This window comes from Loxodonta africana, chromosome 11 (genome assembly GCF_030014295.1).
Source record: "Loxodonta africana isolate mLoxAfr1 chromosome 11, mLoxAfr1.hap2, whole genome shotgun sequence".
NCBI lineage: Eukaryota > Metazoa > Chordata > Mammalia > Proboscidea > Elephantidae > Loxodonta > Loxodonta africana.
Window position 1 is genome coordinate 64,447,745 of NC_087352.1, and position 22,421 is coordinate 64,470,165.

General features: G+C 39.0%; 1 protein-coding gene across 1 annotated transcript in view; it reads left to right on the plus strand.

Moving 5' to 3' along the window:
* The window catches only part of RIT2 (Ras like without CAAX 2), a 399,988-nt gene that overhangs the window by 202,159 nt on the left and 175,408 nt on the right, over positions 1-22,421 (plus strand). Inside the window, exon 4 of the mRNA XM_003406318.4 lies at positions 21,503-21,694. Coding sequence (XP_003406366.1) covers positions 21,503-21,694 — 192 coding nt within the window. The remainder of the gene's footprint in view (positions 1-21,502; positions 21,695-22,421) is intronic.

The window sequence follows — 22,421 nt, forward strand, 5'->3', positions numbered from 1 at the left end:
AGCTGAGGCTTCAGTATATGCTGAAACCTGAAAAATGAGTGCCAATAACTATTTGTTGAGGGCCTGCTATGTACAAGGCAGGAACTAACAGGGGGTGGGGGCAGTACGAAGGGACAAAGAGACATGAACAGAGGAACAGCATATGGGAAGGTCAAGTGGCAAAATGGTCTTCTCAAATTTTCCCATAAAAGAACGATAAAAATAAGCAAATAATCGACAATGGGGTGTGTCAGGCTAAAGCAGAAAGCTGAGTTTGGCTTCTGAAAGAACAAAATTTATTTGAACTCAATGTTTTAACTCTCAGTTTTACTCCACAGTACTCATTAAGGTGCATGAGAAGAAAGCAAGCTTGCAGACAGGAGATGGTTACAAAAATGGAGGGGTCTGCTCTAGTGTATTATGGGGGATTCCTTTGCTTACTTCCTACCTGAGCAGAATTCCCTCTCATTTAGCCCCTGCTCAGCTCCACTCTCTTATGGAGCAGTTTGAAATCCCATCAGGATCTGCTCTCTTCTCTCTGCTAACTGCTAAGGTGAGGAAAAGGAGTATTATTTGTCTCAGCTCTTACTTTATTTAATTACCCTGATCACAGCCCCATGGCCTACTCTTACTCTTCCCATTTCTTAGTGACACAGAGTTTGAAGATTCCCCAGCTTTCATTAGGATGAGTTCATTATCATCTCTGATAATCTGGTTTTCTGCTTTTACATTTAATCTTCCATCCATTTTATTTTCCAATGGCACTATAAATATAAAAAACAATAAGTCTGAAATTTTGATCGCATTTTGAGGGTCGTTGGAAGGAGAAGTTGTTCACCATATTGAAACGGAAGCTGCCAATTTTGTTTTAAATGTTGCTGCAAGGAGAAAAATACACAGATTAAGAAAGAAAATTATCATTAAGGGCAGGGTTTGTTAGAGGTTTATGAAGAGGATAGAATTTAATTGACAATGAAGAATATGTGCGAGTCATATTGTTGAATAAATAGAAAGGGGAGTTACCCTTACAAAGTGAAAGGAATTTTAAGAGTGGGTTTTCTGACTTAACTGTGTTTTAGTTATCTATGAGAAAATGATGTCATCATTGCTTTTCTGGGCCCTAATTTCTTCATCTATAAAGTAAAACCGTTGCATCCAATAATGACTCAATTCTCTGTAAACTAGGAAAAGTTCAATTACAAGGAATAAAGGGCATGAAGGCACAATGGTGAGAGGAGACAGCTTATATGACCAAGGCATGAGAGAAGTGACCCCATTAGAGTAGAGAGTGCATAGTCAGGATTATTTGGAGATAGAGTTGGATATACAACGTAGTAGATTGCATAAAACCAGGCAGATGAGTATAGATTTGATGTGAAAGCATCTGGGTAACCAGTGGACCTTTGGAGGTAGGAGAGCTGCATAATTAATGCAGGGCTTAAGGAATATTAGCCTGACGTGGATGCATGAAGGATTGAATGGAAAGGAGAGAGTCTGGGGTTAGAGCTGCCATCCATGAACGTGTCAGTAAGCTGGAGGGGGAAGTACGTCCTGCACTTTACGATGACGAGGAAACGGTAATCTCTTTTTGACTGTACCTCTGATATTGTGGACGATTTTGAACAAGCCCTTATCTTCTCTGGACATTGGTTTCCACATCTGTATGATGAGGGAGTTCAGGCTTCTCAGGACAACTCTAAGATTCTACAGTTATCTGGAGATAACTGTTTCTAAATATTACAAAACATGATGATGTGGGTTTGACCTGAGAGGAACTAAAAGTAATTTATTTTTCCATTCAGCCTATAGAAATGATCCTGGCTGAATGGACACAGAGAATACAGGGTAGAGAGGAGGGATGTGCTATCTCATTAGGGGGCAAGCAACTAGGATATAAGTTTTTGTATGAGAGACTGACTTGATTTGTAAGCTTTCACTTAAATCACAATAAAAAAAAATCAAAGGAAATGTGAATTACTTTGCGTGATAGGCTTCTTAGAGCATTTCTTTTACTTTATTTTATTTTATTTGTTTATGGTGGAAACCTGTTATGCACTCTAAATTAGCAAGTACACTTTGTCATGTGGATTTTCTTATTCCCTGTGTTTTGGGGTTGGAATCATCCTTTCAGTATCACATTGGGAAGAACTAAAATGCAGTGGATAAAATCATTTCTTAACACAGTTATGCTGGCTCCTTCCAAGATGCATTCCTGTAGGTTTTGTCAGTGGGAAAACAGCTCCCAATATGAGTGACCTCTAGGATAAACGGGAAACCAGCTGTGATTAGAAATATCTTTTAATGGATTTGTACCATCAGAGGCAATCATGAAACTTTAAGTCTTTGAAGAAGAGTAAGTCAAACAGAAGCAGGAGAGGCAAACAGGCTTCTATGGGAAAGAATTTTATATATACATATATATATCTGAAGACATTTGCATTTCAACATTCTTGACATGTACAATTCAGTAACATTAATTATGTGAAAGAAATTTTGCTTCATCCAAATACAGTAAGGTTCATCTTTCCTCCCTTAGTCACTTTTGACAAATGACTGAAGTTAGAGGATGAAATAAGGAACATTAAGCTACTTTTTAAATGAGGTGGATTTTATGGGATGTATGTTTACATAAAAGTTAAACTACACCTGACCTTACATGTTAAAGGGGTGAATAAGCTACTAAAGTGTTATCCATTTAGTTTTTTAAAGATTTTATTCTATTTTCCTTTTATCTCCTCACTTCCCCTCCTCCCAGTGTCTAAATCTCACTCTCCTTAAAGTATAAATCATCCTAAGAACTGTCACATACCTGAAAAACACTTAAGTGAAGGCAGGTAGTTAACCAAATGATAATTTTATAATTATCTCTTGGGCTTTGATCCAAGCAGCATAACTAATGCTCTAGAGAATACCACACTGAACAGTCCATATCTCCAGTAGTTCACAGTATAGTGATGGAAATGAAAGCCAAGTATGAATAATTCATATAAGAAAAAAAGTTGTAAATGCTGAAAGCTAAGAACAGTTAAGTACTGAGTATGCTTGCTTGGCAAGAGGGAACGAAACTTGAAGACAGCTGTCAAAAACCATTTTTATAAAATCTCCTTCAAAATTGATGAAGATACTCTCAATGGGACAAAGCTCCAGATCTCAAAAAATTATATATACATAAATGGCAATGAAGGTTGTCAGTTGTGTGTGTGTGTGTATACACACACACAGGTCCCCAAACTGGTCCAGGCTAGTTAAATTTTGTCCCTAATTCCTATCCCTTTTTTTCAGTCCAAAAGATTTGCCCTCCAAGTGTGGATTTTTACCTCTGTGCCATTTAGATTTTAATCTTTCACAGAAACCATATTTCTAGTTACCTATGGATAGTTCCATTTAGATGTCTAGTGTCAGCTCTGACTATTGTTGTTAGATGCTCTCAAGTCAATTTTGCCTCATAGTGATCCCATGTGACAAAGTACAACTGTCCCATTGAGTATTTTAAGCTGTAATCTTTTATTCTAATAATTTTTATTGTGCTTTAAGTGAAAGTTTACAAATCAAGTCAGTCTGTCACATATAAGCTTACATACACCTTACTTCATACTCCCACTTACTCTCCCCCAATGAGTCAGCCCGCTCCCTCCTTCCAGTCTCTCCTTTCATGACGATTTTGCCAGTTTCTAAGCCTCTCTGCCCTCCTATCTCCCCTCCAGACAGGAGACACCAATACAGTCTTAAGTGTCCACCTGATACAAGTAGCTCACTCTTCATCAGTATCTCTCTCCAACCCATTGTCCAGTCCCTTCCATGTCTGATGAATTGTCTTTGGGAATGGTTCCTGTCCTGGGCCAACAGAAGGTTTGGGGACCATGACCACCAAGATTCCTCAAGTCTTAGTCAGACCATTAAGTCTGGTCTTTTTATGAGAATTTGGGGTTTATCCCACTGTTCTCCTGCTCCCTCAGGGGTTCTCTGTTGTGCTCCCTGTCAGGGCAGTCATCGGATGTTGACATAAGTCTCAGGATGATGTAAGTGTCTGGTTCACGTGCCCCTTTCTGTCTCTTGGGCTCATAGTTATCCTGTGACCGTGGTGTTCTTCATTCTCCTTTGATCGAGGTGGGTTGAGACCAATTGATGCATCTTAGATGGCCGCTTGTTGGCATTTAAGACCCCAGATGCCACATTTCAAAGTGGGATGCAGAATGTTTTCATAATAGAATTATTTTGCCAATTGACTTAGAAGTCCCCTTAAGCCATAGTCCCCAAACCCCCGCCCTTGCTCCGCTGACCTTTGAAGCATTCAGTTTATCCCGGAAACATCTTTGTTTTTGGTCCAGTCCAGTTGAGCTGACCTTCCGTGTATTGAGTATTGTCCTTCTCTTCACCTAAAGTAGTTCTTATCTACTAACTAATCAGTAAAAAACCCTCTCCCACCCTCCTTCCCTCCCCCTCTCATAACTACAAAAGTATGCGTCCTTCTCAGTTTATACTATTTCTCAAGATCTTATAATAGTGGTCTTATATAATATTTGTCCTTTTGCCTCTGACTAATTTCAGTCAGCATAATGCCTTCCAGGTTCCTCCATGTTATGAAATGTTTCACAGATTCGTCACTGTTCTTTATTGATGTGTAGTATTCCATTGTGTGAATATACCATAATTTATTTAACCATTCATCCTTTGATGGACACCTTGGTTGCTTCCAGCTTTCTGCTATTGTAAACAGAGCTGCAATAAACATGGGTGTGCTTATATCTGTTTGTGTAAAGGCTCTTATTTCTCTAGGGTATATTCCAAGGAGTGGGATTTCTGGGTTGTATGGTAGTTCTATTTCTAACTTTTTAAGGTAACGCCAGATAGATTTCCAAAGTGGTTGTACCATTTGACATTCCCACCAGCAGTGTATAAGAGTTCCAATCTCTCCGCAGCCTCTCCAACATTTATTATTTTGTGTTTTTTTGGATTAATGCCAGCCTTGTTGGAGTGAGATGGAATCTCATGGTAGTTTGAATTTGCATTTCTCTAATGGCTAATGATCGAGAGCATTTTTTCATGTATCTGTTAGCTGCCTGAATATCTTCTTTAGTGAAGTGTATGTTCATATCCTTTGCCCACTTCTTGATTGGGTTGTTTGTCTTTTTGTGGTTCAGTTTTAACAGAATCATATAGATTTTAGAGATCAGGTGCTGGTCGGAGATGTCATAGCTGAAAGTTCTTTCCCAATCTGTAGGTGGTCTTTTTACTCTTTTGGTGAAGTCTTTAGATGAGCACAGGTGTTTGATTTTTAGGAGCTCTCAGTTATCTGGTTTCTCTTCGTCATTTTTAGTAATGTTTTGTATTCTGTTTGTGCCTTGTATTAGGGCTCCTAAGGTTGTCCCTATTTTTTCTTCCATGATCTTTATCGTTTTAGTCTTTATGTTTAGGACTTTGATCCACTTGGAGTTAGTTTTTGTGCATGGTGTGAGGTATGGGTCCTGCTTCATTTTTTTGCAAATGGATATCCAGTTATGCCAGCACCATTTGTTAAAAAGACTATCTTTTCCCCAATTAACTGACACTGGTCCTTTGTCAAATATCAGCTGCTCATATGTGGATGGATTTATATCTGGGTTCTCAATTCTGTTCCATTGGTCTATGTGCCTGTTGTTGTACCAGTACCAGGCTGTTTTGATTACTATGGCTGTATAATATGTTCTGAAATCAGATAGAGTGAGATCTCCCACTTTGTTCTTCTTTTTCAGGAATGCTTTACTTATCTGAGGCTTCTTTCCCTTCCATATGAAGCTGGTGATTTGTTTCTCCGTCACATTAAAAAATGTCATTGGAATTTGGATCGGAAGTGCATTGTATGTGTAGATGGCTTTTGGTAGAATAGACATTTTTACTATGTTAAATCTTCCTATCCATGAGCAAGGTATGTTTTTCCACTTATGTAGGTCCTTTTTAGTTTCTTGCAGTAGTACTTTGTAGTTTTCTTTGTATAGGTCTTTTACATCTTTGGTAAGATTTATTCCTAAGTATTTTATCTTCCTGGGGGCTACTGTGAATGGTATTGATTTGGTGATTTCCTCTTCGATGTTCTTTTTGTTGATGTAGAGGAATTCAAGTGATTTTTGTATGTTTATCTTATAATCTGAGACTCTGCCAAACTCTTCTATTAGTTTCAGTAGATTTCTGGAGGATTCCTTAGGGTTTTCTCTGTATAAGATCATGTCATCTGCAAGTAGAGATAATTTTACTTCCTCCTTGCCAATCCAGATGCCCTTTATTTCTTTGTCTAGCCTAATTGCACTGGCTAGGGCCTCTAGCACAATGTTGCATAAGAGCAGTGACAAAGGGCATCCTTGTCTGGTTCCTATTCTCAAGGGAAATGCTTTCAGGCTCTCTCCATTTAGAGTGATGTTGGCTGTTGGCTTTGTATAGATGCCCTTTATTATGTTGAGGCATTTTCCTTCAATTCCTATTTTGCTGAGAGCTTTTATCATGAATGGGTGTTGGACTTTGCCAAATGCCTTTCCTGCATCTGTTGATAAGATCATGTGGTTTTTCTCTTTTGTTTTATTTATATGGTGGATTACATTAATAGTTTTTCTAATATTAAACCAACCTTGCATACCTGGTATAAATCCCACTTGGTCATGGTGGGTTATTTTTTTGATATGTTGTTGAATTCTATTGGCAAGAATCTTGTTGAGGGTTTTTGCACCTATGTTCATGAGGGATATAGGTCTGTGATTTTCATTTTTTGTGATGTCTTTACCTGGTTTTGGTATCAGAGATATGGTGGGTTCATAGAATGAGTTAGGCAGTATTCCAGCATTTTCTATGCTTTGAAATACCTTTAGTATTAGCGGTGTTAACTCTTCTCTGAAAGTTTGGTAGAACTCTGCAGTGAAGCCATCCGGGCCAGGGCTTTTTTTGGGGGGAGTTTTTTGATTACCATTCAATCTCTTTTTTTGTTATGGGTCTATTTAGTTGTTCTACTTCTGAGTGTGTTAGTTTAGGTAGGTAGTGTTTTTCTAGGAATTCATCCATTTCTTCTAGGTTTGCAATTTTGTTAGAGTACAATTTTTCATACTAATCTGATATGATTCTTTTAATTTCAGTTGGGTCTTTTGTGATGAGGCAAATCTCGTTTCTTATTCGGGTGATTTGTTTCCTTTCCTGTGTTTCTTTAGTCAGTCTGGCCAATGGTTTATCAATTTTGTTAATTTTTTCAAAGAACCAGCTTTTGGCTTTGTTAATTCTTTCAATTGTTTTTCTGTTCTCTAATTCATTTAGTTCAGCTCTAATTTTTTTTTTTTTTTAATTTTTATTAAGCTTCAAGTGAACATTTACCATTCCAGTCAGTCTGTCACATGTAGGTTTACATACATCTTACTCCCTTCTCCCACTTGCTCTCCCCCTATTGAGTCAGCCCTTACAGTCTCTCGTTTCGTGCCAATTTTACCATCTTCCCTCTCTCTCTATCTTCCCATCCCCTCTCCAGTCAAGAGTTCCCAACACACTCTCCCGTGTCCACCTTATTTAATTAGCTCACTCTTCATCAGTATCTCTCTCCCCCCCACTGACCAGTCCTTTTCATGCCTGATGATTTGTCTTCGGGGATGGTTCCTGTCCTGTGCCATCAGAAGTTCTGGGGAGCATTGTCTCTGGGATTCCTCTAGTTGCAATCATACCATTAGGTGTGGTCTTTTAATGAGAATTTGGGGTCTGTATCCCATTGGTCTCCTGCTCCCTCAGGAGTTGTCTGTTGTGTTCCCTGACAGGGCAGACATCGATTGTGGCTGGGCACCAACTAGTTCTTCTGGTCTCAGGATAATGTAGGTCTCTGGTTCAAGTGGCCCTTTCTGTCTCTTGGGTTCTTAGTTGTCGTGTGACCTTGGTGTTCTTCCTTTGCCTTTGCTCCCGGTGGGTTGAGACCAATTAATGTATTTTAGATGGCCGCTTGTTGGCATTTAGGACCCCAGGCGCCACAATTCAAAGTGGGATGCAGAGTGTTTTCATAATAGAATTGTTTTGCCCATTGACTTAGAAGTCCCCTCAAACCAAGTTCCCCAGACCCCAGCCCCTGCTTCGCTGACCTTTGAAGCTTTCATTTTATCTCGGAAACCTCTTTACTTTTAATCTAGTCCAATTAGGCTGACCTTCCTTGTTTTGAGTGTTGTCTTTCCCTTCACCCAAAGCAGTTCCCATCTACAGATTGATCAATAAAAAGCCCTCTCCCTCCCTCCCTCCTTCCCCCCTTTGTAACCACATAAGTATGTGTTCTTCTCCGTTTTTTCTATTTCTCAAGATCTTATAATAGTGGTCTTATACAATATTTGTCCTTTTGCAACTGACTCATTTCGCTCAGCATAATGCCTTCCAGATTCCTCCATGTTATGAAATGTTTCAGAGATTCGTCACCGTTCTTTATCGATGCATAGTATTCCATTGTGTGAATATACCACAATTTATTTACCCATTCGTCCGTTGATGGACATCTTGGTTGCTTCCAGCTTTTTGCTATTGTAAACAGAGCTGCAATAAACATGGGTGTGCATATATCTGTTTGTGTGAAGGCTCTTGTATCTTTAGGGTATATTCCGAGGAGTGGGATTTCTGGGTTGTATGGTAGTTCTATTTCTAACTGTTTAAGATAACGCCAGATGGATTTCCAAAGTGGTTGTACCATTTTACAATCCCACCAGCAGTGTATGAGAGTTCCAATCTCTCTGCAGCCTCTCCAACATTTATTATTTTGTGTTTTTTGAATTAATGCCAGTCTAGTTGGTGTCAGATGGAATCTCATCGTAGTTTTAATTTGCATTTCTCTAATGGCTAATGATCGAGAGCATTTTCTCATGTATCTGTTGGCTGCCTGAATATCTTCCTTAGTGAAATGTGTGTTCATATCCTTTGCCCACTTCTTGATTGGGTTGTTTGTCTTTTTGTGGTTGAGTTTTGACAGAGTCATGTAGATTTTAGAGATCAGGCGCTGGTCTGAGATGTCATAGCTGAATATTCTTTCCCAGTCTGTAGGTGGTCTTTTTACTCTTTTGGTGAAGTCTTTAGATGAGCATAGGTGTTTGATTCTTAGGAGCTCCCAGTTATCTGGTTTCTCTTCATCATTTTTGGTAATGTTTTGTATTCTGTTTATGCCCTGTATTAGGGCTCCTAGGGTAGATCCTATTTTTTCTTCCATGATTTTTATCGTTTTAGTCTTTGTGTTTAGGTCTTTGATCCACTTGGAGTTAGTTTTTGTGCATGGTGTGAGGTATGGGTCCTGTTTCATTCTTTTGCAAATGGATATCCAGGTATGCCAGCACCATTTGTTAAAAAGACTATTATTTCCCCAATTGACTGACACTGGTCCTTTGTCAAATATCAGCTGCTCATACATGGATGGATTTATATCTGGATTCTCAATTCTGTTCCATTGGTCTATGTGCCTGTTGTTGTACCAGTACCAGGCTGTTTTGACTACTGTAGCTATATAATAGGTTCTGAAATCAGGTAGGGTGAGGCCTCCCACTTTCTTCTTCTTTTTCAGTAGTGTTTTGCTTATCCGGGGGTTCTTTCCTTTCCATATGAAATTAGTGATTTGTTTCTCTATTCCCTTAAAGTATGACATTGGTATTTGGATTGGAAGTGCGTTATATGTATAAATGGCTTTTGGTAGAATAGACATTTTTACTATGTTAAGTCTTCCTATCCATGAGCAGGGTATGTTTTTCCACTTAAGTGTGTCCTTTTGAATTTCTTGTAGCAGAGTTTTATAGTTTTCTTTGTATAGGTCTTTTACATCCTTGGTAAGATTTATTCCTAAGTATTTTATCTTCTTGGGGGCTACTGTGAATGGTATTGATTTGGTTATTTCCTCTTCGGTGTTCTTTTTGTTGATGTAGAGGAATCCAAGTGATTTTTGTATGTTTATTTTATATCCTGAAACTCTTCCAAACTCTTCTATTAGTTTCAGTAGTTTTCTGGAGGATTCCTTAGGGTTTTCCATGTATACGATCATGTCATCTGCAAATAGTGATAGCTTTACTTCCTCCTTACCAATCTGGATACCCTTTATTTCTTTGTCTAGCCTAATTGCCCTGGCTAGGACTTCAAGTACGATGTTGAATAAGAGCGGTGATAAAGGGCATCCTTGTCTGGTTCCCGTTCTCAGGGGAAATGCTTTCAGGTTCTCTCCATTTAGAGTGATATTGGCTGTTGGCTTTGCATAGATGCCCTTTATTATGTTGAAGAATTTTCCTTCAATTCCTATTTTGGTTAGAGTTTTTATCATAAATGGGTGTTGAACTTTGTCAAATGCCTTTTCTGCATCTATTGATAAGATCATGTGGTTTTTATCTTTTGTTTTATTTATGTGATGGATTACATTAATGGTTTTTCTGATATTAAACCAGCCTTGCGTACCTGGTATAAATCCCACTTGATCAGGGTGTATTATTTTTTTGATGTGTTGTTGGATTCTATTGGCTAGAATTTTGTTGAGGGTTTTTGCATCTATGTTCATGAGGGATATAGGTCTAAAATTTTCTTTTTTTGTAATGTCTTTACCTGGTTTTGGTATCAGGGAGATGGTAGCTTCATAGAATGAGTTGGGTAGTATTCCGTCTTTTTCTATACTTTGAAATACCTTCAATAGTAATGGTGTTAAGTCTTCTCTGAAGTTTTGGTAGAACTCTGCAGTGAAGCCATCTGGGCCAGGACTTTTTTTTGTTGGGAGTTTTTTGATTACCGTTTCAATCTCTTTTTTTGTTATGGGTCTATTTAGTTGTTCTACTTCTGAATGTGTTAGTTTAGGTAAGTAGTATTGTTCCAAGAATTTATCCATTTCTTCTAGGTTTTCAAATTTGTTAGAGTACAATTTTATGTAGTAATCTGATATGATTCTTTTGATTTCATTTGGTTCTGTTGTGATGTGGTCCTTCTCGTTTCTTATTCGGGTTATTTGTTTCCTTTCCTGTTTTTCTTTAGTCAGTCTAGCCAATGGTTTATCAATTTTGTTAAGTTTTTCAAAGAACCAGCTTTTGGCTTTGTTAATTCTTTCAATTGTTTTTCTGTTCTCTAATTCATTTAGTTCAGCTCTAATTTTTATTGTTTGTTTTCTTTGGGTGCCTGATGGATTCTTTTGTTGCTCACTTTCTATTTGTTCAAGTTGTCGGGACAGTTCTCTGATTTTGGCTCTTTCTTCTTTTTGTATGTGTGCATTTATCGATATAAATTGGCCTCTGAGCACTGCTTTTGCTGTGTCCCAGAGGTTTTGATAGGAAGTATTTTCATTCTCGTTGCTTTCTAAGAATTTCCTTATTCCCTCCTTGATGTCTTCTATAACCCAGTCTTTTTCAGGAGGGTATTGTTCATTTTCCAAGTATTTGATTTCTTTTCCCTAGTTTTTCTGTTATTGATTTCTAGCTTCATTGCCTTGTGGTCTGAGAAGATGCTTTGTAATATTTCGATGTTTTGGATTCTGGAAAGATTTGTTTTATGCCCTAATATGTGGTCTATTCTAGAGAATGTTCCATGTGTGCTAGAAAAAAAAGTATATTTTGCAGCAGTTGGGTGGAGAGTTCTGTATAAGTCAATGAGGTCAAGTTGGTTGATTGTTGTAAGTAGGTCTTCCGTGTCTCTATTGAGCTTCTTACTGGATGTCCTGTCCTTCTCCGAAAGTGGTGTGTTGAAGTCTCCTACTATATATGTGGAGGTGTCTATCTCACTTTTCAATTCTGTTAAAATTTGATTTATGTATCTTGCAGCCCTGTCATTAGGTGCGTAAATATTTAATATGGTTATGTCTTCCTGATCAATTGTCCCTTTTATCATTATATAGTGTCCTTCTTTATCCTTTGTGGTGGATTTAAGTCTAAAGTCTATTTTGTCAGAAATTAATATTGCTACTCCTCTTCTTTTTTGCTTATTGTTTGCTTGATATATTTTTTTCCATCCTTTGAGTTTTAGTTTGTTTGTGTCTCTAAGTCTAAGGTGTGTCTCTTGTAGGCAGCATATAGATGGATCGTGTTTTTTTTATCCAGTCCATGACTCTCTGTCTCTTTATTGGTGCATTTAGTCCATTTACATTCAGCGTAATTATAGATAAGTAAGTTTTTAGTGCTGTCATTTTGATGCCTTTTCATGTGTGTTGTTGGCCATTTCATTTTTCCACATGCTTTTTTGTGCTGAGACGTTTTTCTTAGTAGCTTGTGAGATCCTCATTTTCATAATGTTTAACTTTGTGTTTATTGAGTCGTTACGTTTTTCTTGGCTTTTTTCTTGAGTTATGGGATTGATATTCCTTTTTGTGGTTACCTTTTTATTTACCCCTATTTTTCTAAGTAAAAACCTAACTTGTATCCTTCTATTTCGCCTTGTATCACTCTCCATCTGGCAGTTCAATGCCTCCTATATTTAGTCCCTCTTTTTGATTATTTTGATCGTTTATCTATTGATTTCCATGATTTCCTGTTGTGTGTATTATTTTGTTTATTTATTTATTTTTTAGAATTAGTCTTAATTTGTTTGTTTTTGTGCTTTCCCTGTTTGAGTTGCGTTGATATCAGGATGTTCTGTTTTGTGACCTTGTATTGTGCTGGTACCTGATATTATTGGTCATCTGGCCAAACAATCTCCTTTAGCATTTCTTGCAGTCTTGGTTTAGTTTTTGCAAATTCTCTAAACTTGTGTTTATCTGTAAATATCTTAATTTCTCCTTCATATTTCAGAGAGAGTTTTGCTGGATATATGATCCTTGGTTGGCAGTTTTTCTCGTTCAGTGCTCTGTATATGTCGTCCCATTCCCTTCTTGCCTGCATGGTTTCTGCTGAGTAGTCTGAACTTATTCTTATTGATTCTCCCTTGAAGGAAACCTTTCTTTTCTCCCTGGCTGCTTTTAAAATTTTCTGTTTGTCTTTGGTTTTGGCAAGTTTGATGATGATATGTCTTGGTGTTTTTCTTTTTGGATCAATCTTAAATGGGGTTCGATGAGCATCTTGGATAGATATCCTTTCGTCTTTCATGATGTCAGGGAAGTTTTGTGTCAGGAGTTCTTCGACTATTTTCTCTGTGTTTTCTGTCCCCCCTCCCTGTTCTGGGACTCCAATCACTCGCAAGTTATCCTTCTTGATAGAGTCCCACATGATTCTTAGGGTTTCTTCATTTTTTTTAATTCTTTTATCTGATTTTTTTTCAGCTATGTTGGTGTTGTTTCCCTGGTCCTCCAGAAGTCCCAGTCTACATTCTAATTGCTCGAGTCTGCTCCTCTGACTTTCTATTGCATTGTCAAATTCTGTAATTTTATTGTTAATCTTTTGGATTTCTACATGCTGTCTCTCTATGGATTCTTGCAACTTGTTAATTTTTCCACTATGTTCTTGAATAATCTTTTTGAGTTCTTCAACAGTTTTATCAGTGTGTTCCTTGGCTTTTTCTGCATTTATCCTAATTTCATTTGTGATATCTTTAAGCATTCTGTAAATTAGTTTTTTATAATCTGTATCTGATAATTCCAGGATTGTATCTTCATTTGGGAAAGATTTTGATTCTTTTGTTTTGGGGGTTGGAGAAGCTGTCATGGTCTGTTTCTTTATGTGGTTTGATATGGACTGCTGTTTCCGAGCCATCACTGGGAAACTAGATTTTCCAAGTAGTCGGCTAAAAAAAAATGCAGTCAGATCCCTATCTGAATTCTCTCTCTGGCTCCGGGTATTCGGATGTTAATGGGGTCGCCTGGGGAGGGTGGGGGAGGGATCTGAGAGCTAGGAGTGTAGCACCACAGAATATAGAGCTGAACACCACGTTCACGCTCCGCACCCGTTCGCCAAAATCCGGGCTGGACGGTCCCTGGCTAGGACACTGCTTTCCTTGCTTGGAAACCAGTCACTTCCTCCTGGGGACTTCCTCCGGTGCGCGGCACCGCTCGTGGGCACTGGGTGGGCGTTTCCCGCACGAACGTGTGGGCCCGCCCCCAGGGTCTATTCAGGCGATTATAATTGGGTCCCGCGGTCATGCCCCGCCTGTGCGCGAGCCCAAATCCCAGCGGGATGACTTTCGGGTTGAGACGCTGCTTTCCCTGTTCCGGAACCAGTCACTTCCTCCCGGGGACTTCTCCTTCCGGAGCGCCACACCTCTCGTGCGAACTGGGTTGGCGTCACCTGCACGGCCAGGTGGGCCCGCCCCCTGGGTCAATTCAGGGCAATAAAAATGGACCCCGCGCTCACGTCCCGCTCGTGCGCGCGCCCAAGTCCCAGCAGGACGGCACCCCATCTGGGACACTACTTTCCGCGCTTCGGGACCAATCACTTCCTCCCGGGGTCTTCTCCTTCTGGTGTGCCACACCTCTCGCGCAAACTGGGATGGCGTCACTCGCACGACCAGGTGGTCCCGCCCCCTGGGTCAATTCAGGGTAATAAAAATGGACCCCGCGCTCATGCCCCACCCGTGCACGTGCGCCCAGATCCCAGCGGAATGGCTCCCCATCTGGGATGCTGCTTTCCCTGCTTTGAGACCAGACACTTCCGGGGATTTCTCCCTCTGGTGTGCCGCGCCACACGCGCGGACTGGGTGTGTGTCCTCCCGCACAAACGTGTGGGCCCCGCCCTGGGGTCACTTTAGGGAAATATAGTTGACCCCCCCCGCTCGCGCCCGGTCGGCTTCTCGCCTAACTCCAGGCGGGACGGCACCCCAGCTGGGACGCTGTTCTCCCCCCTCCCAGATCAGTCACTGCCTCCCGGGTGCTTCTCCCTCTGGCTGCGCCTCTACGCCGCCCGCTCCAACCTGCTAAACTTCCTCCCTGGATGGGTTCGGGGGGAAGGGGTGGGCCCCCTTTCTGTGCCGTCTGCCTCCCTGGGCTCTGCCCCGGATCGGGCTCCGAAGGTCACCTGCCTGGTGCGCTGGCTCCTGGTTCTGAAAACAGTCGCTGTCTGCCCGTATTTGTTCGTTTTCCGTCTCTAAGTCTGTGCTTGTTGTTCACAGTTCGTAGATTGTTATGTATGTGATCGATTCCCTTGTTTTTCCGAGTCTTTGTTGCAAGAGGGATCCGCGGTAGCGTCCACCTAGTCCGCCATCTTGGCCCCGGATCTCAGCTCTAATTTTTATTATTTGTTTTCCTCTGGTGCCTGATGGATTCTTTTGTTGCTCACTTTCTATTTGTTCAAGATCTAGGGACAGTTCTCTGATTTTGGCTCTTTCTTCTTTTTGTATGTGTGCATTTATCAATATAAATTGGCCTCTGAGCACTGCTTTTGCTGTGTCCCAGAGGTTTTGATAGGAAGTATTTTCATTCTCGTTGCATTCTATGAATTTCCTTATTCCCTCCTTAATGTCTTCTATAACCCAGTCTTTTTTCAGGAGGGTATTGTTCAGTTTCTAAGTATTTGATTTCTTTTCCCTGATTTTTCTGTTATTGATTTCCACTTTTATGGCCTTGTGGTCTGAGAAGATGCTTTGTAATATTTCGATGTTTTGGATTCTGCAAAGGTTTGTTTTATGACCTAATATGTGATCTATTCTAGAGAATGTTCCATGTGTGCTAGGAAAAAAAGTATACTTTGCAGCAGTTGGGTGGAGTGTTCTGTATAAGTCAATGAGGTCAAGTTGGTTGATTGTAGCAATTAGGTCTTCCATGTCTCTATTGAGCTTCTTACTGGATGTCCTGTCCTTCTCTGAAAGTGGTGTGTTAAAGTTTCCTACTATAATTGTGGAGGTGTCTATTTCACTTTTCAGTTCTGTTAAAGTTTGTTTTCTGTATCTTGCAGCCCTGTCATTGGGTGCATAAATATTTAATATGGTTATATCTTCCTGGTCTATTGTCCCTTTTATCATTATGTAGTGTCCTTCTTTATTCTTTGTGGTGGATTTAACTTTAAAGTCTATTTTGTCAGAAATTAATATTGCTACTTCTGCTCTTTTTTGCTTGATATATTTTTTTCCCATCCTTTGAGTTTTAGTTTGTTTGTGTCTCTAAGTCTAAGGTGTGTCTCTTGTAGGCAGCACAGCATATAGACGGATCCTGTTTCTTTATCCATTCTGAGACTCTCTGTCTCTTTATTGGTGCGTTTAGTCCATTTACATTCAGTGTAATTATAGATAAGTATGTGTTTAGTGCTGTCATTTTGATTCCTTTTTATGTGTGTTGTTAACAATTTCATTTTTCCACTTACCTTTTTTGTGCTGAGACGTTTTTCTTTGTAAATTGTGTGTTCCTCATTTTCATAGTATTTGACTTTATGTTTGCTGAGTCGTTATGTTTTTCTTGGTTTTTATTTTGAGTTATGGATTTGTTATATCTTTTTGTGGTTATCTTAATATTTACCCCTATTTTTCTAAGTAAAAACCTAACTTGTATTGTCCTATATTGCCTTGTATCCCTCTCCATATGGCAGTTCTATGCCACCTGTATTTAGTCCCTCTTTTTGATTATTGTGATCTTTTACATATAGACTTCAATGATTCCCTGTTTTGAGCGTTTTTTTCTTTTTAAAATTAATCTTAATTTGTTTTTGTGATTTACCTATTTGAGTTGATATCAGGCTGCTCTGTTCTGTGACCTTGTGTTGTGCTGGTGATACCTACAGTTTTATCGGGAGCCCTGGTGGCACAGTGGTTAAAGCTCTCATTCTTTGAAAATGCACCAACAAAAGCAGCCACAATAAACACTGCTTCTCCACAGCCCCTGAAAGCTGACCTGTTGACTGTTAAGTAGACCCTAGACATTTGACTGCTGTGTGAAGGCTGGATTTGAATGATGAAAGGTGGTTTAAGGGTGGCAGTACATGACCGTTGCGAGTGGAGTTGCATGTAAGCAACTTTTTTGTATTAGGGAGATAAATCTGGTGTTTGTTGTTGCCGTGGAGTGGTTTCTGACTCATAGCAACTCTATGTGATAGAGTAGAAATGTTCCATAAGGTTTCCTAGACTGCAGTTTTTATGGGAGCAGATGGCCAGGTCTCTCCTCCTGTAGAGCAGCTGGTGGGTTTGAACTTCTGATCTTTCAGTTAGCAACTGAGAGCTTAACCACTGCACCACTATGAAAGTATATTCATAGCAGAGATGGCAACAAGGTTTTCAGACCACTGTGGACAATGTTATATGTGCATTGTGCTAAACCAAAAAGCAGTTGCCATCAAGTCAATTCTGACTCCTGGCAACCCTGCACTCCGTAGGGTTTTTAAGGCTGTGACCTTTCTGAAGCTGATTGCTAGGCCTTTCTCCTGAGGCACCTTTGGAAGAATTTGAACAACCAGCCTTTCAGCTAGTAGTCAGCACTTATTTGTCAGTACCACCCACGGCCTCCTCTGTGGTACTAGGGGCAGTTTAAAGGCTGCTAGAGCATTTTGTAAATAGTGAGGCATTTTAAGTTTCCTAACACCTGCTCAAAACACTTCCTCAAAACACTTTAATAATCAAGAAGTTTGGATGTGAGATTAGTCAAAAATTCTTTCTCTGTTTTTGGAATTGAGAATATCCTCGCTATATTTCAATACAAGAAAATCTATCAAAGGGAACGAATCAGATTACAGTGTTGTACTCAGAATTCAGCTTTGAAATGCTGATCATCTTTGTAGCATTTTACACATTGGGTCTGTTTCATAGATACTTCGCTACTTATGGATAGCAAATGAAATCCAGTAATGTCCCTGAATAATCAACCAACAAGTTTCAATTATAGCAGGAAGCAAATGAGGAAGATATTAGCATTCAGGATATAAAGCACAGGGCTCTTTAATTCATGGGTGAACAAAGACGGAAGCAGCATGTTGGACATAGCATTTTCCCTTATGAAGCAATTACAGTATCATATATTATTAAGGTGGTACACAGCTGCAGAGCTTCTGCTTGATTCTCTGGGCCCCATCAGCCTCCAGCGTGTCTTTAGAAAGCACGTGTATATGTTATATGAAGAGCTGGTACGGGTAAGGCCAGTTAAGGGGAAGAATTACTCCTTATATCTCAATAGCCTCATTGTGATAACTGAATTATCTTATTGGTAGAAAGATTCCCCTATTTAAAAAATAAGCTTAAATATTTTCTTAATAAGCATATTGAGAAGCACTGCCACATTTATATTTAAGGCAGATCAAAGAGGATTTCATACATGTTCTTACACTGAAGGCTCTCTTCTGCCGGATTTGTACCAGGGATAATAATAGGCTTAATTTGTATTGTATTTTAAAAACTTATCAAAGCATTTTCACATCTATTCTCTTATGTGATCCTTTCTACAGCCCTGTAAAACGGGTTAAGTGTGAGTCCTATTCCCTGCTTGACAAAGGAGGAAATTGAGATGCCACAGGGCTATGTGATTTGTTAGAAGACATGCTCTCAGTCAGTAACAGGCTGAGAATTCAGGTGCCATGCCTCCCAGATTCCATGTTTTAAGGTCATGAAGGCCACTTTTGAACATATGCAGAGAATTATATATCCGACACGCAGCTGTAAAGAAGAATCAATTAAGGAGTTTTTTGAAAAATAAAAATGTTAGGCCTGATACCTGGAGATTGCAATTCAGATTAGATGCAAGGCCTGGTACACCTGTTTTCAACGTGACTTATACGTGGCTTTGAATCTGGGCCACAAGCACTACTGGGCATTCACTTCTTTATTCATCTGGTATTGTTCTCTGTGAATTTTCCTTTAATGTTCTTTTTCGGTATTCCTGGTAGGTGGTTTTTCAAAGTCATTGATCTGTTTCTTATATTTGACATAGAAAACATCTTCTCCCTTACAAATAAATAATTTTTTTAAAAGCAGCTGAATTCTCTGCTTCATTCCTTGTAATAAAATCCATATGTAGAAGAAAATGATATGTACATGCCGAATAAGTCTAGAAGATACCCAGTATTACTCCTAAGTAAATGCAGCTTGAAGAAAATGAGATATATTTTTTAACTTAAATTTTGTAAAGGTAGAAAAATATGATGACAAGCAGCATTAGTGAGAATGAGGGAAACAGACTTTTATATAACGTTGGAGAGAGAATGTCATCAGTATGATGCCTTTGGAGGTGAGGTTGGCACTATCTCTCACAGTTAGATCTCTTTAATCTAGCAATATTACTTCTAAGGTATACATAAATCTGCACAAGATAGATGTTTAAGAATATGCATAGTTTGTACCAGGAATAAAAGGAAGCCATTTAAATACCTTTGCATAAAAGCAACTAGTTAAATAAATTATGGTATGTGCATGAAATAAACTATGATGCATCCCTGGAAAGGAAAGAGCAATATCTTTATTTACATGGAATGATCTTCAAGGTATATTAAGGCTATTAAATTTTAGCTGAGGATAAAAGTAAAAATTGTACATATTATATTTTCATTTGAATATAGAAAGATGTAGAAAGGTAGGGCGTATGCTTTTAAATACATGGACTCTTTCTGAGGAAATAAAGAAACAATTAGCTGTGATTGCTTTCATTAACGAGAACTGGGAATTTGAGGTGGGAAGGCAATGGAATTCACTATCTATAGTTCCATGCCATATGAATATTTTTTCATGTGCATTGTTATTATTTTCCAATAAAAAATAGAAAAATTAAAAAGAAACTAAAGAATTTCAATATTTAAAATAACCATTGGCAAATAGAGTTAATTATAAATTGACAAATAATCTTTACCAGTTTAGTTTGTACTTTCCATTATTTCACTCATATAGAATTGATATAACAAATGCATTTATATTTTCTTAAAGATTTATATTTTCATATAAGCTTGGAAAACATCACTTGGCATATTTGGCCCATACTTCTCTGATGGATCCCCACCAACTATGGGGTTCTGACTGAGGCAAAGGTTTTCCAAAATCAGAGAAAGTCAGAACTGTGAGAGACCTCAGACACTTGATAACCCAACCTTACTTTGGAAATGAAGGAACCGAGACCCAGTAGGATTTTTGTCTCCTATGTTAGTACATTCCACTCACATGGTGAAATCTAGCCTTGAGTTATAGAAAAATTAATGCTAAGCAAGTTGATAAAATTAGAGTCATGGAATATGAATTATTTCAGCCATTTCTGCATTAGGTGGATGCTCAATCATGGACAAATCTCCTTTCCTCTTTGAGCCCCAGCTGTTACAATTTTGAAAAGGTAGATTGAACCTGATGATATTATTTGCATTAATTCCATATTGACTGGAAATAATTTAAGGCATCCACTCGCTAACTCAGGGCCTTACTCACTTTACTGCTCCCTTTGGACTTTTTTTTTTTTTTTGGACTTATAAGCACCCCAGTTTTCTGAAGTTCTTGAATCTATGTTAATGCCACCATTCTTTGAAAATGAATTTATGTTTAATCACATTAGCATTTGTTTCAACAATTACTCTGAGCTGAACATGTTAGTTTTTGTAAACCCTTTGCTGTTTAAAGGAACCTCAACTTCTCCTCAAAGACTTCAAATGTAGCCCAAGCTCACCTAAGCCTTCCTTTCTTTGATGACTTATAGCTCAAATTGTCCAAGTCACAATATGTTCTTGTTGTTCTTTTATTATTTTACATGGCTTGTTCCCCGGCTGGAGTTTAAGCTTTGTATTTCCGATTGCATTTATCTAATTAGCCCTTGTAATTTTAACAATGGATTCAGAATACGAGTAAATAAAAACAGATGTTTTAGACCGCATGAACTTTCCAGATTGCAATTCAAACCAAAACATTGAAAGCTCATTTGCAAAGAAGTTGTGGTTCAAGTGAAATGCAACACGAGAGGCTGATACAGCAATTTCTCCCACGTTGGGGAATTGATACAATCTGGAAGGTGATACTGCCCTCCACCGTATGGAGAAAAAAGGAAGGAGGAGTCAGCAGAGGGTGAAAACTGACCCACAACTCCTTCTGCTTTGGTACCTCAGTGAAACAAATCTAAGAAAATTTAAATTTATAGCTGAATCTGGGATTATCTATGCTAATAACTCATTCCATTCACAAGGATAATCAAAGTTTAACTGTAGGGTATTTTCATATTTTTTAATAGGAAATTAATTAGCTTTTTTTGATCCTTTGGAGGTCCTATGGCAGCTTCACTTAACAAACTGGTATTTGCAAGGCGAAGCCAACTTCTTTAAACTATTCAGTTTTTCTTCAATGGGTTCTATAAAAAGCTAATTTTCAAGGTAGGCAGTGCGGAAATGCTTGAAATAAGTAGTTTAAAGTATCAATAGCCTAGTCTCAAATTATTTTAATGCTTGTAGTATATAAATTCAGATTCTTTTTCCTAAAGCGAGGTCATTAAAAAAATCCAAAGTATGTAATCGATATATAATCTCTTAAAGTCCATGAGTAAAATCTATTATTTAACATATTCTTTCTTAAGTTGAACCTTCTGTAATTAAGGAGAAACACTCTGATAATTTAAAACATTCAAATGTCGTATTTATACCTAGTATTGTTTCTGTACATCCAAAGCCCACAAACAAAATTTTGAAAATTCGTACTTAAACTACTTAGTCTCACCGTTTGTCTACTTCTGAACTTTTATTTTATTGGTGTTATGTGTTGGTTTTGCAGAGCTAAATTATACACCAACATTGCTGTTTTCCTGCAGGCAGAATTCACAGCCATGCGGGAGCAGTACATGCGAGGTGGCGAGGGCTTCATCATCTGCTACTCCATCACTGACCGCCAATCCTTCCAGGAGGCCGCCAAGTTTAAAGAGCTCATTTTTCAGGTCCGCCACACCTACGAAATTCCTCTGGTGCTGGTGGGCAACAAAATTGACCTGGAACACTTCCGCCAGGTGAGTGCTGATTTTGTCTGTTAGCTTCTAGCTTTTCTTCCGAGGATGTGTAGTACCAAGGGTGGCTGTTTTCCAAGGTTCATATTGAGAATTATGAGAAAGAAATAATACACATAATTTTTGAAGAAATCTTTGTGGACCTGGGGTAGATTGTATTTCCAAAGTTGGCTACCACAATATCTCCTATTCCACATGTTGTTTTGCTGTGTCCTTACCTGCGATGGTTAAGTTTGTGTGTCAACTTGGCTGGGCCATGATTCTCAGTGGTTTGGCAGTCATATGATGCTGTGATCACTTCCATGATGAGATTTGGTATAATGTGATCCCGTCCATGATGGGATCTGCTATGAGTAGCCAATTGGTTGAAAGGAAGTTTCCTTGAGTGTGTGACCTGCATTGAATATAAGTGGACATTCTGGTGAGGATTGTGGGCTTTTGCTCATTCTGGCTCCTGCACCTGGCTCCTATTAGTCAGACCTCCCGTCTTGGAACTTGAGCTAGCCACCTACCTGAGATCTTGCCTGCCGATCTTGGGATTTGTCGATCTCAGCCTGTGAGCAAGAATCTGCTCTCCGACATGCCAATCTGGGGTTCATCAGCCCCCGGGGCTATGCGAATCAGGAGACACCTCCATCCTAACCCATGGACTTGGGGCATTCCTGCCTCTACAATTGCGTGAGCCATTTTCTTGATATAAATCTCTCTATATGTATACTTGGAAACTCTG